The sequence below is a fragment of the Pipistrellus kuhlii genome, unplaced genomic scaffold (assembly GCF_014108245.1).
Source record: "Pipistrellus kuhlii isolate mPipKuh1 unplaced genomic scaffold, mPipKuh1.p scaffold_m20_p_6, whole genome shotgun sequence".
Classification (NCBI taxonomy): domain Eukaryota; kingdom Metazoa; phylum Chordata; class Mammalia; order Chiroptera; family Vespertilionidae; genus Pipistrellus; species Pipistrellus kuhlii.
The window spans coordinates 46,239,533-46,260,380 of record NW_023425562.1 but is presented as its reverse complement, the minus strand read 5'-3'; the positions used below and the strand labels follow the sequence as shown (position 1 = coordinate 46,260,380).

Genomic DNA, 20,848 nt, shown 5'->3' with positions numbered 1-20,848 from the left:
TATTAATTTTCCATACAAAATCTCCTAAACACAGGTTGGCACCATGCATTCTCTCTTTATAATTCCCAGATACCCTCAAGGCCCTTGAGTGAGATAATCAGGAAGAGATCTTTAAGAAATCTCCCATAGGACAACTGACTTTGCTGGCCACGGCTTTTTAAAATTTTTTTATTTTTTTTATTTATTTATTTTTAAAAATAAATTTTTATTGCTCATATTATTACAAATGTTCCTTTCCCCCCCCCTTCTCACCCCACCCTCTGCCCTTTCCCCACCCCCCATTGTCCTCATCCATAGGTGCACAGTTTATGTTCAGTCTCTTCCCACACCCCCCTCTCCCCTTTTCCCCAAGAATAAACAGTTCACTCCCCTTCCATACCTCTGATTCTATTATATTCAACAGTTAATATTGTTCCTCAGATTTTTTTTTTAGTTTCCTTGGTTTTTAGATTCACTTGTTGATAGTTATGTATTTGTTGTTCATAATTTTTATCTTTATTTACTTTCTCTTCTGAAAGAACCCCCTTCAGCAATTCATATAATTCTGGTTTGGTGGTGATGAACTCCTTTAGCTTTTTTTTATTAGTGAAGCTCTTTATCTGACCTTCGAATCTGAGTGATAGCTTTGCTGGATAGATTATCTTTGGCTGTAGGTTCTTGCTATTCATCACCTTGAATATTTCTTGCCATTCCCATCTGGCCTGCATGGTTTCTGTTGAGAAATCAGCTGACAATCGTATAGGTGCTCCTTTATAGGTAACTACCTTCTTTGCTCTTGCTTCTTTTAATATTCTCTCTTTGTCTTTTGCTCTTGGAATCTTAATTATGATTTGTCTTGGTGTGGTCCTCTTTGGATTCCTTTTGTTTGGAGTTCTGTGCGCTTCTTGGACTTGTAAGTCTAATTCTTTCACCAGGTGGGGAAAGTTTTCTGTCACTATTTCTTTCAGTATGTTTTCGATATCTTGCTCTCTCTCATCTTCTGGGACCCCCATAATTCTGATGTTGGTTCGCTTGAAGTTGTCCCAGAGGTTTCTTACATTATCTTCAACTTTCTGGATTCTCTGGCCTTCTTGCGTCTGCGGAGGAGTGTCTTCTGGCTCTTTATGTTCCAAATCTTTGACTTGATTCTTGCGATCTTCCATTCTGTTTTTAGGACTCCATAAAATATTTTTTATTTCAGACAATGTATTCTTTATTTCTTGTTGATCCCTTATTATTTCTAGTTGATCTCTTTTCATATCCTCATAGGTCTTGTTTATTTTATCGGCCTTTTCTGGGAGATTCTTAGACAACCTTATAAGTGTGGTTTTGAACTCTATATCCAGTCGCTTTTTGTCCTCCATTTCTTTCGTTTGTGATCTATTTGGTTTAGGCATTTTTACAGGCAGCTTTCCTGATGGGGTGGTTTCAGGGTGGAGCCTACAGCCTTGGCTTCCGTCAGCCCCGCCCTATGCGACTCCTGAGACTCAGGGTCCTTCAGTACTTGTTGTGAGCGCCTCTGAGAGAAAGGTGCCCTCGATTTTCGCCTGCTGCCAAACTATCTATGCTCTCCCCCAATGAGTCCGGTATTGGGGTTCAGTTCAGTTGGTAGTGGGATTGGAGGTGGCGTTCAGAGCAGTCTGGAGCCCCTGTCTCCTTCCCATCAGGGCAATCCCGCGGCACAGCCGGCCGGCCCTTCTCTGCGCGCACTGTGCGCGCCTCCGGGACCTCCTTTCGCCGCTTCCCCGGAGTCCCGCCTTACAGCCCGGCTCCCTATGGATGAGCCTGGGTCCCCGGGGTCTGGCCTAGAATTGGGGTTCAGAGCAGTTGGAGCTGGGCCCAGCACAGTCGGAGCTTTTCTCTCCTTCCCGCTTGGGACCGCCAGCCAGGCACTTGGCCTCCCTCCTCTCCGGCTCTGTCCTCTCTGCGCGCGCCGCGTGTCTCCGTACCTTGGGCTTTTACAGCTCCTCTGCGCTTCCTTCTGGTTTTCTCCTTGCTTCTTGTTGTAGAATTTCCAGTCAGTCGACTTTCCTGTAGTTCTGGGTAATGTCCATTTTATATTTTAGTTGTATTTTGTTGAAATTGTTGTGTGCGGCTGCGGCTAGTTGCCTACCCGAGCAGCCATCTTGGATTCCTTTTTTTTTTTTTTTTAATAAAATGAGCTCCTTTTCTGGTTGTTAAGGAACTAGTGTTCAACAGTGTGAGCTTGACTTTTGGTAAGTGGTTGTCCCCTGCTCTATTTACTAAGTTGCTCCATTGAGTACCAGAAATCCAGAGGTGCATAAGACGCAGCTCTTAGATCCAGTTAAAGCTGTGAACATGAAGACATGATGACCATGCAGTGTGACAGGCGAACTGGGTCTGCTATGATGAAAAGGATGCATTCTGGGCCGAAACCGATTGAGCTCAGTTGATAGAGTGTCGGCCTGCGGACTGAAAGGTCCTGGGTTCGATTCTGGTCAAGGGCATGTACATTGGTTGCAGGCACATCCCCAGTGGGGAGTGTGCAAGAGGCAGCTGGTCGATGTTTCTCTCTCATCAGTGTTTCTAGCTTTCTATCCCTCTCGCTTCATCTCTGTAAAAAAAAAATCTGATTTTTAGAAAGTGAAGAATAGAGAGGGAGAAGAGAAAGAGATTGGTTGCATCACGCACAAACCCCTACAGGGAATGGAGCCTGCAACCTGGGTATGTGCCCTGACCAATGGTTGTTATAACAAACAGGTCCTTTAAGACTTGACTGTAATGACTTCCTTTGCAAGAGCATGTCAAACAGTCAAAATTGGGGTCCCCGTAGCATCAAGAACTGATCCACAAGGGATCTTCAAGATCACACCTGTCACGGCCAATCATGCGGAGGGAATATGTGGATGCTCAGGGAGGACCCTGCCCTGGGGCCAGGGGCATGAGGTTGGAAGGATGGCTGGCTGCTGGCCACGGCTTTTTTTCTTTATAAAATGAGCTCCTTTTCTAGTTGTTAAGGGACTAGTGTTAAACAGTGTGAGCATGATTTTTGGTAAGTGGCTGTCCCCTGCTCTATTTTTGCTAGAGAATGTGAGAGCTGTTCAATAATGTTTCAACAGAGGCTTTATGTTCGCACAATCTTTCAGAGGAGATGCCAGCCATGGGCAGAATTTGACCCAGATGGATTCTGGATCCCTTTGAAGTGTTATATCTTATGCTTCTAAATAGAGAAATTGGCCAATAGCTGGGTGATTCAAGCTCTCAAATCACACACTGAAACACAGATTATTTTGTTTGAAACCTGGGACAAATTCTCCATTTTACTTTGGGTAGACAAGATTTAAATATCTGACCATTGTTTTAAATGCAATTTTCCTTAAAGTCTAGTCCAAAATTTTTTTTTGTGTGTGTGTGCCACTTTAGCTAATTGTGTAACATTGAGAAGTCATTTCTCTGTCATTCCCCCCAGGGATGGGTTATTGCTTCTGGTTTGCTATCTTGGTAGGGAGGGGGCATTGTATGGCTTCTAGTTAGCTCTTCCTACCATCATGGTGCTCACTGATGGAAGAAAGAGAGAATGTGGGGATTCTGAGAGTGACAAGTATATCTATTCCAAATAGTCACCCAAGACCTGAGGAAAGAACCATAAGTGGGTCCTTACACCAACTGGCCCCTGAGGGTCAGGCATGAGCTAAGATTTCATCAACTGCCCCACCACTGGCCCCTACTTGGACATGTGGGCCCAGTCTAGCTGTGGTTGTCATAACAAACAGGCCAGATATTACCAATATTTTGTTGTTGTTGTTTTAATTTAAAATAATATTTTTGTTTTTTTAGAGCAGTTTTAGGTTCACAGGAAAATTGAATGGAAAGTGATTTTATTTTTTTTAAATTTATTAATTGATTAAGGTGTTACATATGTGTCCTTATTTCCCCATTACACACCCCCCCTATCCCCCCACTCATGCCTTCACCCCCCAGTTGTCGTGTCCATTGGTTAGACTTATATGCATGCATACAAGTCCCTTGGTTGATCTCTCCCCATTACCTCCATCCTCCCCTACTTTCCCTCTGAGATTTGATGGTCTGATTGATATTTCTCTGTCTCTGGATCTGTTTTTGTTAATCAGTTTATGTTGTTGATTGTATTCCATAAATGAGTGAGATCATGTGATATTTATATTTCTCTGACTTGCTTCACTTCGCATAATGCTCTCCACTTTCATCCATGCTGTTGCAAATTGTAAGAACTCTCCTTTTTTATAGCAGAATAGTATCCCATTATATAGATACACCACTGTTTTTTAATCTACTCATCTGCTGGTGGGCACTTAGGCTGTTCCCATAGTTTTGCCTCTTCCAGAATGTCATGTATTTGAAATCATACAGTATGTAGCCGTTAAAGTTGGCTTCTTTCATGTAATTATATACTTTTAAGGTTCATATTTTTCATGTCTTTATGGCTCATTTCTTTTTAGCACTGAATAATATTCAATTGTCTAGTTGACAATGGCATATTCCATAATTTATTCATTTGCCTACTGAAGGACATCTTGTTGCTTCAAAGTTTTGACAGTTATGAAGATAACTGATATTAACATTATATGCAGGTTTGTGGACATAAATTTTCAATCCCTTTAGGTAAATACCAAGGAGCATGACTGAGGGATTGTATGGCAAGAGTATGCTTAATTTTATAAGAAATTGCCAAACTGCCTTCCAAAATGGCTATCACCAAAATAGTTTTTAGTTTATAGATGAGGAAAAGGTTTAATGGAAGTTAATGAACTCATCCCAGATTGGACAATACTCGGGGATTTCCACCTTATGTATTTCTGCATCACTCCTTACACAGTGCTCAGCCTAAGCAGGAGCGTGTAGGCAGCCCAAAGGATGTGGCCTGAGGACACTGGGCTAGTAAAACCTAAGGCCCTGGATTTTTGGTCACAGTGACGTGAACTCTTATTTCTCCCACAAACCTGCTTCACCTATAATTCTCTATGTCTCAGCTGTGGAGGGCTCTATCCTTGTAATTGTCAGGCTAAAATCCCTGGAGTCAGCCCGAACTTCCTTTCTTTTATCTCATAGCCTATTATATCCATCTCTCAAAAATCCTGAAAATTCCATTTTCAAAATATATCCAGAATCTGAACACATCTAAACATCTTCATACCATCTATAATAATTCAAGCAATTATTTGTGTTAATTTTATCACTGTTTTATTCTAATGGAGTGAAGAGAACTGAATCTTCCAATTAAAAAATATTTTTCTTGATTTCAGAGAGGAAGGGAGAGGGAGAGAGATACAGAAACATCAATGGTGAGAGCAAATAATTGATTGGCTGTCTCCTGCACACCCCCTACTGGGGATCAAGCCAAAACCCTGGCATGTGCTCCGACCAGGAATCAAACAGTGACCTCAACCACTTTGAAGCAACAAGATGTCCTTCAGTAGGCAAATGAATAAATTATGGCTGCCCCACTTTTGATTTTATACATGTGATGTTTGAAAGAATTTTACACAGATTAGCTTCTGGATCATACATTTAAAACCTTGTTTCTCCTTTATTATCCACATACCCTGTTTCCCCGAAAATAAGAGTGTCTTATATTAATTTTTTCTCCCAAAGTTGCGCTAAGTCTTATCTTTCCATGTGTTAGGCCTTATTTTTGGAGGATGTCTTATTTTCAGGGAAACACCGTACTTCTAAGGCCAAGTGCTTTAGGGTACCTTCATATCAGGAAATCACATCTCTATGCAACTTCCTGCTGGAATATCAAGTGAGTTGACACAGTGGGCAGCAGGATTCTTAGAAGCCATTCCTACACAAGGGTGTCAGGAAATGATCATGAACCACATATGTATATCCAATAGACACAAACTAAATGTATCTCTAACTCAAAATGCTCGTTGTCCCTCCAACATGAGGGAAACTATAATGGAGGGGAAGTTGGAATACAAAGAAACAAGACTCAATCAATTCAAATATCTTGCTTTGAAAGTTGTACAAAATCATATGACCATTTTTCTTCAAGTCTTTGGAATGAGCCTTTGCAAGTGAAGTGTCTCAAAACTCATGTTTCATTAGCTTCATGGTAAGTCAGCTTCTGGACTATTTTAAATTGCAACCTGCCTTCTTCCCCCAGAGCTTCTTATTCCTCCTACTTTCTTTTTCCTATATCCTGTAGCTACTGCATAATGTGCTTATGTCTTCCCCTGCTAGAATGTAAGCTTAATGAGGGCAAGGATCTTTGCTTGTTTTGTTCACTGATGTCTTTCAGGTGTCTAAAATAGGGTCATGTGCAAATAGGCGCCCCAAAAATATTTGTGCATACATGCACGCAATAAATAATGCATAAATGAATGAGAGAATGAACTAAACAGAATCTAGGGTCAGGTCTGTAGTAATCCAGGATTTACAAATTTGAAAATTTGAATTTTATTCCAGACTCTGCCACTTAACCTTGGGCTCTGTTTCCTCGTGTATTAAATTAATTGGTTATTTATTCATTCAATTAATATCCTTTGGGACACAGCTATGATTAAGAGGATACACCTTTGTATCCTCCTGCTCCCTTACATTCAAATCCTATCGCCCTTGCAGAGCATGAAACTCAAAGGCTTCAAAAGTCCCGCCTCTCTCAAGCCCCGCCCACCTACCAGGTCCATCTTTAGGCTCCTCCCCGAGCCATCACAGCCCGCGGCGAGTGTAGAAGCCCCGCCTTCCTCGTGCAGTCATCCAATGGCCGCGATACACGGCTAGGTTAAAGGAGGGAGTTTTAGGTGTCCTCTTGGCGCCTGACCAGAGTCTTGGGGAATTCCGTTCCTCTTGAGAAGTCACTTCCCCGAGTTACCCCTACGAAATGCTGGCTCAGCCATTGCCCCAGGTTCCCTCAGAAGGGTGGGACAAGGCTCCTGAGCCCCGCCGCTGCCCTACCTACGAGCCCTGGGTCTTCACTGGACGAGGCTCTCGCCCCGCAGAATTCTGGGAGTGGTAGTTTTCTTCCCCCGGTTTCTTCCCGGTACACTGGAGGCCAAGACTCGCGGGACTACGATTCCCAGACTCCTGAGCGACTGCTGGTCACGTGGCCAGCAAGGACGCGGGGCTGGTGGGCGGGGGCCCGGCGGGTGCTCCACAGCTGTCAGGGACTCCACGAGCCCGCGGGGCCCCCCTTGGCCCGGAGACCCCAGCATGGTGCGCGCGGGCGTCGTGGGGACGCAGCTCCCCACGTCCGGCTTGGACATCTTCGGGGACTTGAGAAAGATGAACAAGCGCCAGGTAAGAGGCCCGCGTGGGGGGCGCGCCCTGGGAGTCAGGGCATCCTGGGCTTGGCTACAGCAAGGACGGCGCCGCAGCTCCCGCGCCGGGTTCTCCTAGGCCCTGGGTTCAAATCCTCACCGACCCACCTGTGGGCACGTGTGTGTATGCTTTCTTGCACTTCAAGAGCCCAGTTAGGGGAGGGTGGTCAGGAAGGGTAAGAAAGTGTAAATCTAGTCCCATGGATGTCACATGTGGCTGAGAAAGCGGGGAGGGTTGACTTGCGGTGAGTGACAGCTGTCTGCACATATTTAAAGGGCCACCGGGTGGAAGCGGAACGCACTCTCTGTGGGTCTCCTGAGGCCTGACGCCCAGAGGAATGCTGCCCGCCGATGGAAGGGGCAGAAAGGCAGGCGAAAGGAAATAACTTTGTGACCATGGGAACTGTACAGTAGTGCCTCCCATGCTGGGCAGTGTTCTCCCAGCCATGCACCCGGACTGAATACAGCTCCTTGTGCTGAGAGAGCGCCGTGGTGGTGCTCAATCATTGGGGACTGAATCGGTGTTCGGAAGGGATTCGAGAAGTCCCTAACTCCCTTCTAACTTGCAAAATTATACTTATAAATAAGGCTTAACTTATTTCTCAGATTCTCTGGTCTGGCTGCACCTCGAATATAGGAGGCAGTTAGCATGTGGTCTTTGGGCAGCTGGAGTTGATTTCTCACTCTTCGCTGCCCTCAGGGGAAAACTTCCTTCTTACTCTGTCCCTAGTTAGCCCTAGATCACTGTCTTTGGGTCTTTCTCTTCAATATAAACCAAGAGGAGTAAGGACTGGAAATGAAGCTCTTTCCTCCAGGAAAAATGAGATTGCTTAAACTTCTAGAGCTTAGGATCTGTAGGGCACAAATACCACGAATGGATATTAATACCATGATGGTTATGAATTAATTTTATTGATTCTAATAATAAAGTGTGCTAAGAAAAATGGAACCTTCCTACTGGGAAGTTGCGATTATCTTTGAAAATGGTGCCAATTCTCATGATTTTGATGGCATCCTGTTTCATTTGTCCTGTTATATCGAGGAGTGAGGTGGTGCCCATGGAGGGCACAACTTATTCCTTTGGGCATGTGGTTTAGTTCCCTCCCCACCACACCTGACCCCCAAGTGGAATTTCAGACTGATGCAGTGATGTGGGTTTGGTGACTTGAACCTCATGAACTGTGTTTAAGAGTGTGGTTGTTTCTAGGTATGCATAGCTGATAAGCTTCTGGGAGTGTCTGTGATTAAGATGAGTTGTGGCAGTGAAGATCACGAGCTTGAGAAACCAACAGCTATTGTCCTGAGCATTGATACTGCCCTCAAGATTTATTTAAAAATCTAGACTTAATTGGCTAGGTTTCTAAAATTTCTTTAAAATGGTATGATTTCAGATGATGATCATGCCAGACTATCAGAGAAGGCCTTGAATATATCAACCCCAAGCCGTTCTGAAGGATCAGTATATTCCCAAGTTCAGTGATAAGAACTATTGGAATCTGTTGCATTGCTTATGTTTGCTAATCTTTTAATTAATATTAAGAAGCTCATATCTGCTGTCTCTTGGTATTATTTTTTAAAGCTTTGTCCTTTTACTTCTTTCTTTTTCCCTCCAAAATAGTAAGCTGTGAAACCTTGTCAGGCATGCATGCTCCACCAGTCCTGGAAGAGGGAACTCCTTTCTCTGCTGCCCCTGCTCATGCTTAATTAAGGCAAGAGCCACATGCAAAAAAAAAAAAAAAAAAAAAAAAAAAGAAGGACTCTTTGTTTCTGCAGTGAGGAAGAGAGGAAGAAATACAGCTACTGGCATTTCTGCTGCTCTGTCAGCCAGAATTTCTTGTTTCAACTGTTTGTTGAGAACCCTCAGACATTGGCTGTTTTATCATTGGTTGACAAAGACCGAGTGTGGACTTGCTTCTAAACTCGGCTGGGCTATTAGGTGCCAAGCATACAAAGTTAGTAGGCAGAGATGAACAACAAGGTAACCTTGTTGTTCAAGTCAGTTTGTTATTGCTCAATCAAAATTATGTTTTTTGGATTTCAATCCTGGACTCAGGTTAGTAGGTTCCTTCAAGACAGGGTGTTGGAAGTGGGGTCTGTGCTTTTGCAATTAGCTTGATTCAGTTTTTATGTAATTGCCCCTTTCTTTAGCTAATAGATATCCTGCTCAAAGGAAGTTTTTTGAATAATTGATTTCACTTCCCCTTGATGAATATTTCAAGCATAGGAAATCATACTGGAAAGTGTATTCTTAGTACCCAGCCCTTGTTAGGTAAATCACAAGGTTTTGTAGTGTGCTCTCTTCAAGGTGAAGCCTGGTGGTTTGAAAACCTCCTGAAAATGACAATCTCTGTTTAAAACCCTGACTTGGGGCTTTCCTAATCAGATCTGTAATTCATAATGAAACGAAGTTTGTTTATCAAGTTCTTCCATTCAGACAGAGCAGGTGGAGAAGTTTTTGGTGAACTGTAGTGAGGAGCTTCTGCTTTAGATGGATGTGAGGAGACCAGTAGCACTTTGGAAGCAGCACTTTGCCCAATACTTCAACAGTATCGGCTTACCACTCCAGGTTCCTTTTCTGCTCTCCTGGGAATTTAAGGATCGTTTCATAATTTGATGTTGACACAATAGCCAAAGAGTTTTTTTGTTTTTTTTAAAAGGTGTGTAACTTTAATTTTGAGTTACATTTATTGATATTTTCCTGTTTTTATTTATTACATCAAAATATATTCAGTTAATTTAATTCACTTTTTATGTCCCCACTTTCAGTCATATGCTTCTAAATATCTTGAATTACATAAGTTCACAAAGGTGTAATATTAGCAAGAGACAGGTTTGAGCTCTGTATCACATCATAATATATTTTCATGTTTGTCACACTCTTTAAAATGATTATTTTAATAGCAGTTAATATCCTGTCAGTTGCACTTTCTTTAAGCCCCCCCTCCCCCATTTTGGAATTAATCCATGACCATCCTAGGAATTTTAAAGCATAGAGAATAGCTGAAATGAGAAAATGGAATCCTTTATCATTCCAACTGTGCTACAGTAATCTCTGTTAGTATCTTGGGGGCATCTCCCTGTGTGCATTTTCTAAACTGTGTTATAGTTTGTGGTGATCTTACTACAGCCTACATTTTCCACTTAACATATCTTTTTTTAAATATATATATATATATTTTATTTCAGAGAGAAAGGGAGAGGGAGAGATAGAAGTATCAATGATGAGAATCATTGATCAGTTGCCTCCTGCATGCCCCCGACTGGGGATCCAACCTTCAACATGGGCATGTGTCCTGACCAGGAATCAAACTGTGACCTCCTGGTTCATGGGTTGACGCTCAATTACTGAGCCATACCAACTGGGCCACTTAATATATATGAAATATTTTCATGTCACTGAATTTTTTTGCATTGTCTTATTTTTTTTCTATTTTTTGCATTGTTTTAAATAGTGCAGTAACTTGCCATTATTTATGCAATAATTTCTCTATTATTGCTCATTTATTTCCTTTTCCCTGTTGTTAGAAATAAGACTATCCTGTGTCATAGCCCCTTATCTGCCTTTATCTTAGACTGAATTCTGAGAAGTAGAATTACTGGGCCAAGAGTAATAACCTCTTGATACTAAATTGCTTTCTGGATGATTATGTCATCTTGCATCCCAAATGCACCTTTGCCAAGAACTGATTATTAGTATTAAATGTGCTAGGCAAAAAAAGGGGGGGCTGGAAGGGTGAAGGCAGGATTTGGTTTAAGCATTTTAAATGTTCATTTACTACTTGCAGTTCTTCTCTGGACAGTTAATAGTTTTAAGCTTTTACTTTTTTTTATTTTTTATTCTAAGACAGGAAAGGAAACAAGATCAGTTAAAAAATAGAAACTAGAAAACAGATGAAAGAGTGCTGACAGTTAGAAAAAGGCAAAATCCTAAGCCAGCAGTGGGGGAAACTGAGAAAAAACTTCATTGTTTGTGCTGCAGAATCCTCACACTCACGAATTGGCAGTTCCCGTGTCTCTGGAAGTGGGGGTAAAGGGGAAGTGGGGATGAAAGAGCTGAGAACCAGATCCCCAGCTGTCCCCCCAGAGCCCGCAGAGGGTTTCCTCTCCCTGGTGGGGGTCTGGAAGAAAATTCTTGGGAGGGTCCTGGAGTACGGCTTCCAGGCCTGGGGGAGGAGGTGCTTACTGGGCTTGGAGGGACCCCATGCTGATGATGGAGACAGTGAAGGATGGAGGTCCGAGAGGAACAGAGCCATGTTGATGAGCACATAGGCCAGAAGGCAGGCACATGCGGTCAGATAGAGTGTTAGAGACATGAGATCAAGCAGGTACAGTCCTAGGTGTGTGGCTGAGAGTGGATGGCTCAGGTAGCCGGAGAAGGTTCTTGGAGACGAGGAGGAACTGAGATACCGGAGTGTTGGGTGGGCCAGCCACAGGGCTCCACAGATCACCCCGGGCAGCCACAGGGATTGTGGAGACTGAGGCAGGTACCCCAGTAAGGAGCCATCCAGAGGACAGTGGGTGGGGCAAGTGCCCAGGGCTTACATTTCCAATAGACTAGGCACAGTGACTTTTGTCCCCATAGCCTCTTGGAGGATGGTGGGCATCTGGACCAACAGTGCAGCCACAGCTACTCAGGGATATGTGCTGTGGGCAGGTGCTGCGTTTCCCCTCAGTCCCCCAGGGGTTGGTGAGTGGCAGGCATTGGCCAGCCAGGAGGAGCCTTGTGCCTCAGCATGCGAGGGACAGGGAAGGATGAAGTCACGCCCTGTGGGTCTTAACTCAGTGGTCTCAGGTGGGGCAGTCAGTACAGAATGATGTTAACTCATGTGAAAACCTCATCATCCAGTGTTTAAACTTTTTGTTGACTTTTAACATGTCTTTCAGATAACAAAGAGAGCTATTGCTAAGTACCGTAGGCTTCGGGGCCTCTTTGGCCAGGCGACTGAGGAGTGGCTCTGGGTGATCTGCGCAGTGGGTGCCAGGGGCTCAGGTCAGGCCTGTGTGCTTGCACTGCAGCGAGGCCCTCCCAGCAGTTTGAGTGGCGGGGTCCTCACGGGTGGAAGGTGCTGAGAAACCCCGGAGAAGTGCAGTCTTAGTGAGGCTTTAACAAAGCAGGTCCCATGGAATGCTCTGGCATCCCTCTCCCTTTTCTCTCGTTGAAGTAGAAACGTATATGGGAGGCTCATTCCATGGACGGATGTGGGATTTTACAGAAACACACATGCAGCTCAGGGTTAGCACGTTCTGCCTTTGGTTTTAACGCTGGGTCGGCCTTTCTTGTTCCAGCTGTATTACCAGGTCTTGAACTTCGCCATGATCGTGTCTTCTGCACTCATGATCTGGAAGGGCTTGATCGTCCTCACTGGCAGCGAGAGCCCCATCGTGGTGGTGCTGAGGTAGGTCCCACGAGCTGTACATGCTGCCTGGGCCCAGAGTCAGGGTCACCTTGCGGGCAAGCCTGCATGACAGCCCAGAGTCAGTGCTGTAATTGGACAGAGTCTTCTTTATTGATACCTGTTTGAGAATATTTTATTTTTTTGGCTTTTGTTGGAAATCTTGTTTTTTTCCAGACATGTTAGTGTTTTTACAAGATGATGCTGATGCTCCTGGGCAAAACATTCACGTTTGTATTTTAATGTTTTAATCCACTAAAAAGACCATGTAACAAATGGTAGTAATGCATTATTTATGTACAAATTGATTTTTAAATAGGTGATTTAAAACTGTTACTTGATTGTAGCAAATAGGCATCCCAGTGCCTAGCAGAGTATTGAGTATGTTTTTTTTGTTGTTGTTGTTAATCCTCACCTGAGGATATTTTTCCATTGCTCTTTTAGAGAGAATGGCAGAGAGAGGGAAAGACAGAGAGAAATACACTGATTGGTTGCCTTCTCCTGCACGTGCCCTGACTAGGGCCTGGACTGGGGAGGAGTCTGCAACCGAGGTATGGGCCCTTGACCAGAATTGAACCAGGGACCCTTTGGTCCGCAGGCTGAGTCTCTATCCTCTGAGCCAGACTGGCTAGGGCTTGAGTATGTTTTTAAGCTTCCCCTGCAGTATTGGGTAGGTGGCTACTCTCTTCTCAGACTATCACTCTTATATAGCACAGCCTATTTATTTTAGAAGAGTTGATACTTTAGATAATGTTATGTAGCCACAAAGTCATCCAAAGGGAAAAACTTAGCAATCAGTTTGAAATTGAAAAGCCATGTCTGGGAACCCTTAGCTGCTTCAAGATGCTCTCTGTACATGTGTCTTAGATCCTGCAGTCTTACTCACGTGGGCGGGAATGGAGGCCCTTAGGAGGGAATGGGGCCCAAGCTCATTGATTTCAGACCCCCCAGGCTTGCATCAGTCATGACAGCTTCTCTTTATGTATCATATGTTAGACTTCCTGGGAAGATTTCATTGGAAGGATGGATTTAATGGCTTTTGAAAAAAAGAAGAGATTAAAAACCTCAAATATATTTTATTTTTTAATTTCTTTTTTTTAAATTTATTGGGGTGACATTGGTTAATAAAATTATATAAGTCTCAGGGGTATAATTCTATATGACATCATTGTGTGTTCAACACCCCACGTCAAGTCTCCTTCCATCACCATTTATTCTCCCTTTACCCTTCAAAGCCAGACTCTTTACTCTTTCTTACCCCTCCCCACCCCTCTTCCCTCCGGTAATCACCATACTGTTATGTCTATGAGTTGTTTTTTTGTTTTGTTTGTTTAATTCTTTCACTTTTTTCATCCAGCCCCCAGCCCTCTCCCCACTCACTGCTAACAGTCTGTTCTCTGTATCTATGAGTCTGTTTCTGTTTTGCTTGTTAGTTTTTGTTCATTAGATTTCCCATATAAGTTAAATCATATGGTACTTGTCTTTCTCTGACTAAAAACCTCAAATTCTGATAGGCCCTCTCATGGAACAGATAGGGAACTTGAGGCTCAGCGATGCCAGGGCACTGCATCTCATAGTCACTTTGGCAGAGCCACGACTAGAACTGAAATGTTCTGCTTCTTCTTAAATCACACACACACACACACACACACACACACTTATATTCAGAAATTGTGAAATTGCAGTGTGTAGAGACTTTTTAATAAATCATTCTTTACAGTTCTAAAGCAATTTGGTTTGTCACCATAAACTATTGACATCATGAGAGGCTTGTGACCTTGGGGAACACTGACCTCAGGGGAATGCCTGACCCTTGAGGAAAGCAAGTGTAAGCTGATGTTAGTAAGACATTTCAAAGAACTGGTTTCCCCATGGGACATGACAGTGGCTCTGGATGCCAGACTCCAGTGCACTCACCTGCCTCTGAGACTCATCCATGAGCTGTCTTTCTAGCTGCAATTCCTAGTTGTTACTAGAGACCAAGGTGGCTTTCTAAAAACATCTTCCCAATACTCTGGTTTCTCTTCAGATCGTACAAATCTTTCGCCTTTTACTAAAAACATCTTCCCAATGTGTGTCTTCAGCAGTTTTGCTGAAAGAGGAGAGATGAAGCAGTCGATGAAGAAATTATCTTAAGCATTTTAGTCATTATTCTTTCAAAGGAGACAAAGCCTTGAACCAATTATGTTTTATTTTCTTCATTTTTTAGATATATATATATTTTTTATTGAGTTTTTACAGAGAGGAAGAGAGAGGGGTAGAAAGCTAGAAACATCATTGAGAAAGAAACTTGGATCAGCTGCCTCTTGCACACCCCCTACCGGGGATGTGCCAACAACCAAGGTACATGCCCTTGACCGGAATCGAACCTGGGACGTTTCAGACCGCAGGCTGATGCTCTATCCACTGAGCCAAAATCAGTTTCGGCTATGTTTTATTTTCAGAAGAAGACAAAATAAACTTCCAAGTTGGGAGATTAAAAAACAACACCACCACCACAAATTTGTTTTAGCTCATTTCTAACCATTTTTACCTTTTTTTGTCAGATCTCCTATTGTTGAGTGCTAGATCTATTACCAAACTGAGTATCACTGGTTTCATTTAAAAATAAACACATCAGCAGGGGCTTAGTGCCAGGCCAGTCTCCACTGCGCTTCTCCTTGCTGTGTTCTGTGGGTGCTGGCAAGTTGAAGGTGTGCTGGGCTGGGAGGGATGGGAGCCAACTTCTCAAGCTGCTTTCATTGTGACTCCACATTTTCCTTTAAAGCTCCTTATTTCTTCTCTAATGTGGTTCATTTTCCTTCCAGCCCTCAGTCAGCATTGCTTGTAGGACACCTGTCTAGCCATATGCCTAAGTCTTATTTATTCTCTCATGCATTAAACAAAGCATGAGCATGTGTAAAATTAATTATATTTTGATAATTTCAATTTCCACTAGATAACAATTGACTTGAATCCAGTGGAGATTTTTGGCATGGGTTTAAACTGGTACCATGTGGGATTATTTATTGACCTTCACATCAAAATCATTGGTTAGAATTGGGCTTTCTCTAGAATATGGTCAAAAGGATGGCACTGCAGGAGCCAAAAGCCTCGGGTTTGAATTTTGTTCCCACCCTCAGTTTGGCTGGCGAATAGCTCATCCTCCTAAGAGCATTCATTTAATTCCTTGAACAAGTACGTCGTGTCCTTGGTGCTGGGGATACACCATGAAATGAAAGAACTGTTCTCGAGTGTTAACCAGCTAACAGTGTGCAATTCTGAATGGAAATAGTAATGTGTTTATAGATGTGGATTTTTTTTTAAGGCTAAATATTGGCCCTTCTCAGACTTAAGTCTAAGAAGAAATCATCTCCTTTTCACTTAATGTTATCACCTTGCACAGTCAGAAGGAAATACTGCAGCTTGTTTCATAGCTCATAGGCCTACTGGACTATGGATGAAAGTTGAAACTCGAACTCATGTGTTTATTATTATATTTATTGTGAATTGAAATGTTCACTTGTGACCCCAGGGTGATTTGGATGTGCTTTTGTGTTTCTTTCTAGTGGCAGCATGGAGCCAGCCTTTCACAGGGGTGACCTTCTGTTCCTGACAAACTTCCGGGAAGACCCTATTAGAGCTGGTGAAATCGTGGTTTTTAAGGTCGAAGGACGAGACATTCCAATAGTTCACAGAGTAATCAAAGTTCATGAAAAGTAAAGAGGCTTTTCTTAAAACTTTTTGGTGTTTTGTAAAAATTTGGTAGACTCTTTTAATGGTTGATTAAAAAGTGCAAAAGCACTGAATTGTGTTCCTAGTTCTGCCATTTACTAGTTGGGTGACTTTGGTCCTGATACATAATTCAGTCTGTAAGACAGAAATAATATACTTGACCCACAGTAACTCACAGGGTGCTTAAGAGAACTTTGGAACTGACATTACCTTGAACGTAGTGAGATGGAATATATGGCGGCATAGTATTAATTATTTGAAGGATTCCCAAAGAAAATCAAATTCCATTATAATTATTTTTATATAAGAATTCATTTCTGAAATACAGAAAGCTGCCTGTTTTCTATTTTATGTCACTTTGAACTAAGTGGCATTCTCAACAGTAATATTATCCTAGGATGAATAACAATTTTCCCCCTCAACTCATCCCATGATTCTATTCTTGCATATCCTGCATTAATTCTACCCCCATTCCTCAAAATGGCCTTTCCTTTCCTTTAAATGCCAGTAATTACTTATTAAGACACCTCGAGAACCAAAAATAATGACTTCTAGCTCAAATACATTAAGTTTCCATGAGGTACTACAGTCACATGATTTGTGAAAATGTTACATTTTATAAGCTTCTTTATTCACTTACTCTATATAGGCTTAGTGTGACATTTTTACCTGCATGAGTTATGGAATTAAATTTAGGTTTGTATATTTGTGTTTTGATGGCACATTACTCATCCAAGGTGTATGTGTGTGCACCATAGCTATTTGTACATTTCTGGTATTTAGAGTCCCATTCCATTCACTGCTTCCAGGTTCCCCAAACAGGTTGATACTTAAAAATATCCACTTCATTTTACTCTAAACATTAGAATGACCCTGTTCCAAGTCTGTGTTAATATACAAATGTTACTTGATATCTACTTGTTAACTTACTGTTGCAGAAATACGCTCAGTCATAACGTGACAGTATTCTCATCGGATTTAAAATAAGATGAGAAACTGTTCCAAGTGGAGGAAATAGCGGTGACTTGTGGTAATTTGAGTGACTTGTGAGAGACCACCCTGATTTTTATCCTCTTGATTTCCTTTATGACCATGGCTGCAAATCAGCTTGCTCCTTTTGGTGTGGTTTCAAGTCTTTGTGGGCTTTTAAGCTTTTATTAAATATAATAGTGCATTTTTTTCACTTGCCCACTGAAAGAAGACTCTTTATAGCTCTACAATGCTGTAATATTGTGTTTCAAGTGTCAAGGCAATGTGAGCAGCAGTTTAGATGTTTAAAATGAATCCCATGTGTCTCTTTAATGTTGGTTTTGTGCCATTTGTGATTCCTGTTTCTTTGCAAACTGGATTTTACACCACTCTGCTCAGTGGTGAAGGAACGAATGCATTAATACATTCTGCAGCTGGCAAGGAAAAGGAAGTAAAGGTAAAGGGACTCTTGCATCTGTGCTCAGATCTGTACTCAGATCAGGTTCATGTCTAGAGGGAAGAATATAATCCATGTGAAAGCACATCACTGCCTTACTGGTGCTCTTGTATTTTGCAGTTGTCAGGGTAACTTGAGTGTTTTAGAATTAAGTCTATAAAACTGTCATTAGATTTGTGCTTTCGTTGAATGGATATCTGTAAGCAATCATCTTAGACCAAGAAAGATCAGGTTATCTTGGACTGCTTTCTAAATGCCCATATCTGGCTGTAAAGTGTTGGATAAACTAATTTTTGCTAATGCTGCTGTGCTGGAAATAATTTTTGAAAAGATATTGTTTTGCTTTCCAGAGATAATGGAGACATCAAATTTCTGACTAAAGGAGATAATAATGAAGTTGATGACAGAGGCTTATACAAAGAAGGCCAGAACTGGCTGGAAAAGAAGGATGTGGTGGGAAGAGCCAGAGGGTGAGGATTACCTTTTAAATTGTATAGAAGATTCAGAAACCAGAGGAGCTAACTGTCTTGAGATAATAGGATCATTCATTGTAAGTAGTACATGTGAGGAGAGCTGTCAGAGTTCTGGTTTGTATTGTGATAACGAAATAAAACTCAGGACTGACCCAGGACTTAACATCAAAGCTGAGTGCAAGTATGTTATCTATGTCATGGGTTTGATTCTGTTTTGAAATAATTCCTCACCTAGAGAGTAGTTATTCTTTGGTCTTAAATAACAGTGACAAGAGATTCGCTCAGAGATAACCACTGTTTAATACTTGATGAATATTCTAGAGACTTCCTGTCCCTGTGCAGATGTGTATGCATATGTAATATATAATTTTACATAGAAGAGTTTAATTTATTTTTAACCCAACAGGAAGTTGGAACTAGCTTTCAGTGTCAAATCTACATCTTTTTAAATGGCTACAAAATCACCACTTATTTAACTAATCCTCTGTTGGTGGATATTCAGGTGATTTCCTGTTTTCACTATTAAAAACAGTTATGTGATAAATCTTTTAATAGTCATCTTGGAATAATTGTTTCAGCAGTGAGTTCTGCTTCTCATTGGCCGTAGACAGTGTATCCTCTTATTAGGGGGAAAAAAGGGGAAGGGGGCAACCTCCTGTCTTTTGGTGACCCTTTTATGTTAACCCTTGTTAGAAATGCCTTTTTAAAATCCTACCTAAATCCCACCAGCTGGGTGAGGCTGGAGAACACTGGTTCCCATTTTCTAAGATTCAGCTTTATTCATCAAATTGTAATGTAAAGCCTCTTTCTACCCCCTTTCTCTCTCTGCTCACCTTTGAACCATTTTTACTCTGTTGCATCTCCACATGAATGTCTGCAGGAGATGAGAGAGACTTCCAGTTGGTCAGTCCTGTATTTTTAGAAACTCTGGTATAGGTTTTGTATAAGTAGGAGCTCCAAGCCACCGATTGAAAGGGACTGGAGGGGACTAAGGGTGTATTGCCTTGTTCCCATTAATGGCATTAATTTCGTCAGCGTGATCGTTGGCCAGCCTGTGCTCCCAGCCTTCTCTCTACAGGATCATAGATCATAGTGATGAGAGCCATAGAAGTTTGTGTTCACTGCCCAGTACACTTGTTTGTTCCATCTGAAAAGCACTGTGGAATGAAAACGATGACGATTCTGGATGTAGAATTACCCGTGTACTTTAAACGATTTCTCTAACAGCAGTTCTTAGAGTGGGATCTGAATCTCACTGTGGCACTAAAAGATGAAAATGAGGCCAATGAAAGTTGCCCATTCCATTTGTACAAGTGGCTCGGCTATTTATTTTAATTATGTTGTGGTGAATGCTGCCAGTGGAGACGAGTAGCATCTCCAGCCAAAATCCAGAGCCTGGTTAAAAATTGACCTGGCTGTCCGCTCTGGTGCTTTTTACTGAGAAAGTCTTTGAGACAGGAGAGACCATTGCTCTGACAGCCCCAATCATACCATTCCCAAGTAGGACTTGTGTCCTAAAGCTGCTTTATGATGTTTTCAAAGGTTACTTTCATATTATGAACAATTTTGATATCTCTGACCTTTTATCTCACAATTTAGGTTCTTACCATATGTTGGTATGGTCACCATAATAATGAATGACTATCCAAAATTCAAGGTAGGACTTTATATGTATGTCTGTATTTTTTTAATGGATTTTTTTACATGTGCAGCTATAAAGATTCAGTTTGTTTAAAATGTTTTGCTAGTTATGTTTTCTACAGAGTATTTGTTGTTAACTGCAAAGGAACATAATCATTTCAATTATAGATTTAAAATAGCTACTTTTATTTCTCATGTTCATAATGTGTTCTAATATGGCACCTATATGTTTGTTGCTTTTTATTATGGAAATGCTTAAAGAAACAAAGAAGTACAATAAACTCACTAATGCTAATTTCCCAGGATCAGTGAAAATGGTATCTAAATTTTTTTTAAAAACACTTGAAGAACAATAAGAAACCTACGTGGGATGAGCAGTGCATTAGCTATGTGTGCTGGGGTTTGGGCCTTAGTCCTTGAATAGATTTTTGGGTTTTTAACCACAATGTGGCATTGACAGCTAATGGGGAGAACAAAAGGGGAGAGGTCATCTTTTGATTCCGTCCTGGGTCCGATATTGAACAGACTTTATCTAAACACATTTGCAATCCAAATATATCTGTAGTCCTCGCAGTAATTTTCCATTCTCTTTTCTTTACAGTATGCTCTTTTGGCTGTAATGGGCGCATATGTGTTACTAAAACGTGAATCCTAAAGTGAGAAGCAGTTCCTGGGATGAAGATTAAATGAATTCTATTGAAAAAGAGAAAAACTAATATATTTGAAATGTTCCACTTTCTGTATACAAGGGAAATAATGCAGAGACGTTTGCGTCTTGTCCAAATAAATGATTCATCAGTGAAGATTGTTTTCTTCTGTGGGCTCTGATTTGAATCTGCTCAGTGTACCTGCCCCTTGTGGCAGTTGTTCGGATCTGAGGGTGGGGGCTGTGCTGTTCCAGGAATCAGGTGGCCATTTATAGGCCTGAGAGGGGCAGGACATGGCCCACGTAACATCGTT

The 20,848-nt window shown here is 41.8% G+C and overlaps 1 protein-coding gene across 2 annotated transcripts; it reads left to right on the top strand.

Moving 5' to 3' along the window:
• Positions 1-7,023: 7,023 nt before the first annotated feature.
• On the top strand, positions 7,024-20,688 carry SEC11C (SEC11 homolog C, signal peptidase complex subunit). Of its 2 annotated transcripts, XM_036418783.2 has the most exons (6): positions 7,029-7,221; positions 12,528-12,637; positions 16,183-16,332; positions 18,125-18,244; positions 19,847-19,904; positions 20,490-20,688. In XM_036418783.2, exons 1-6 carry the CDS (start codon positions 7,135-7,137, stop codon positions 20,541-20,543), a joined length of 579 nt encoding a protein of 192 aa, XP_036274676.1. In that variant the 5' UTR covers positions 7,029-7,134; the 3' UTR covers positions 20,544-20,688. The 2 variants fall into 2 exon arrangements, with proteins under 2 accessions (XP_036274677.1, XP_036274676.1); XM_036418784.2 differs by lacking the exon at positions 16,183-16,332 and having other exon boundaries at positions 7,024-7,221.
• The last annotated feature ends 160 nt before the right edge of the window (positions 20,689-20,848 follow it).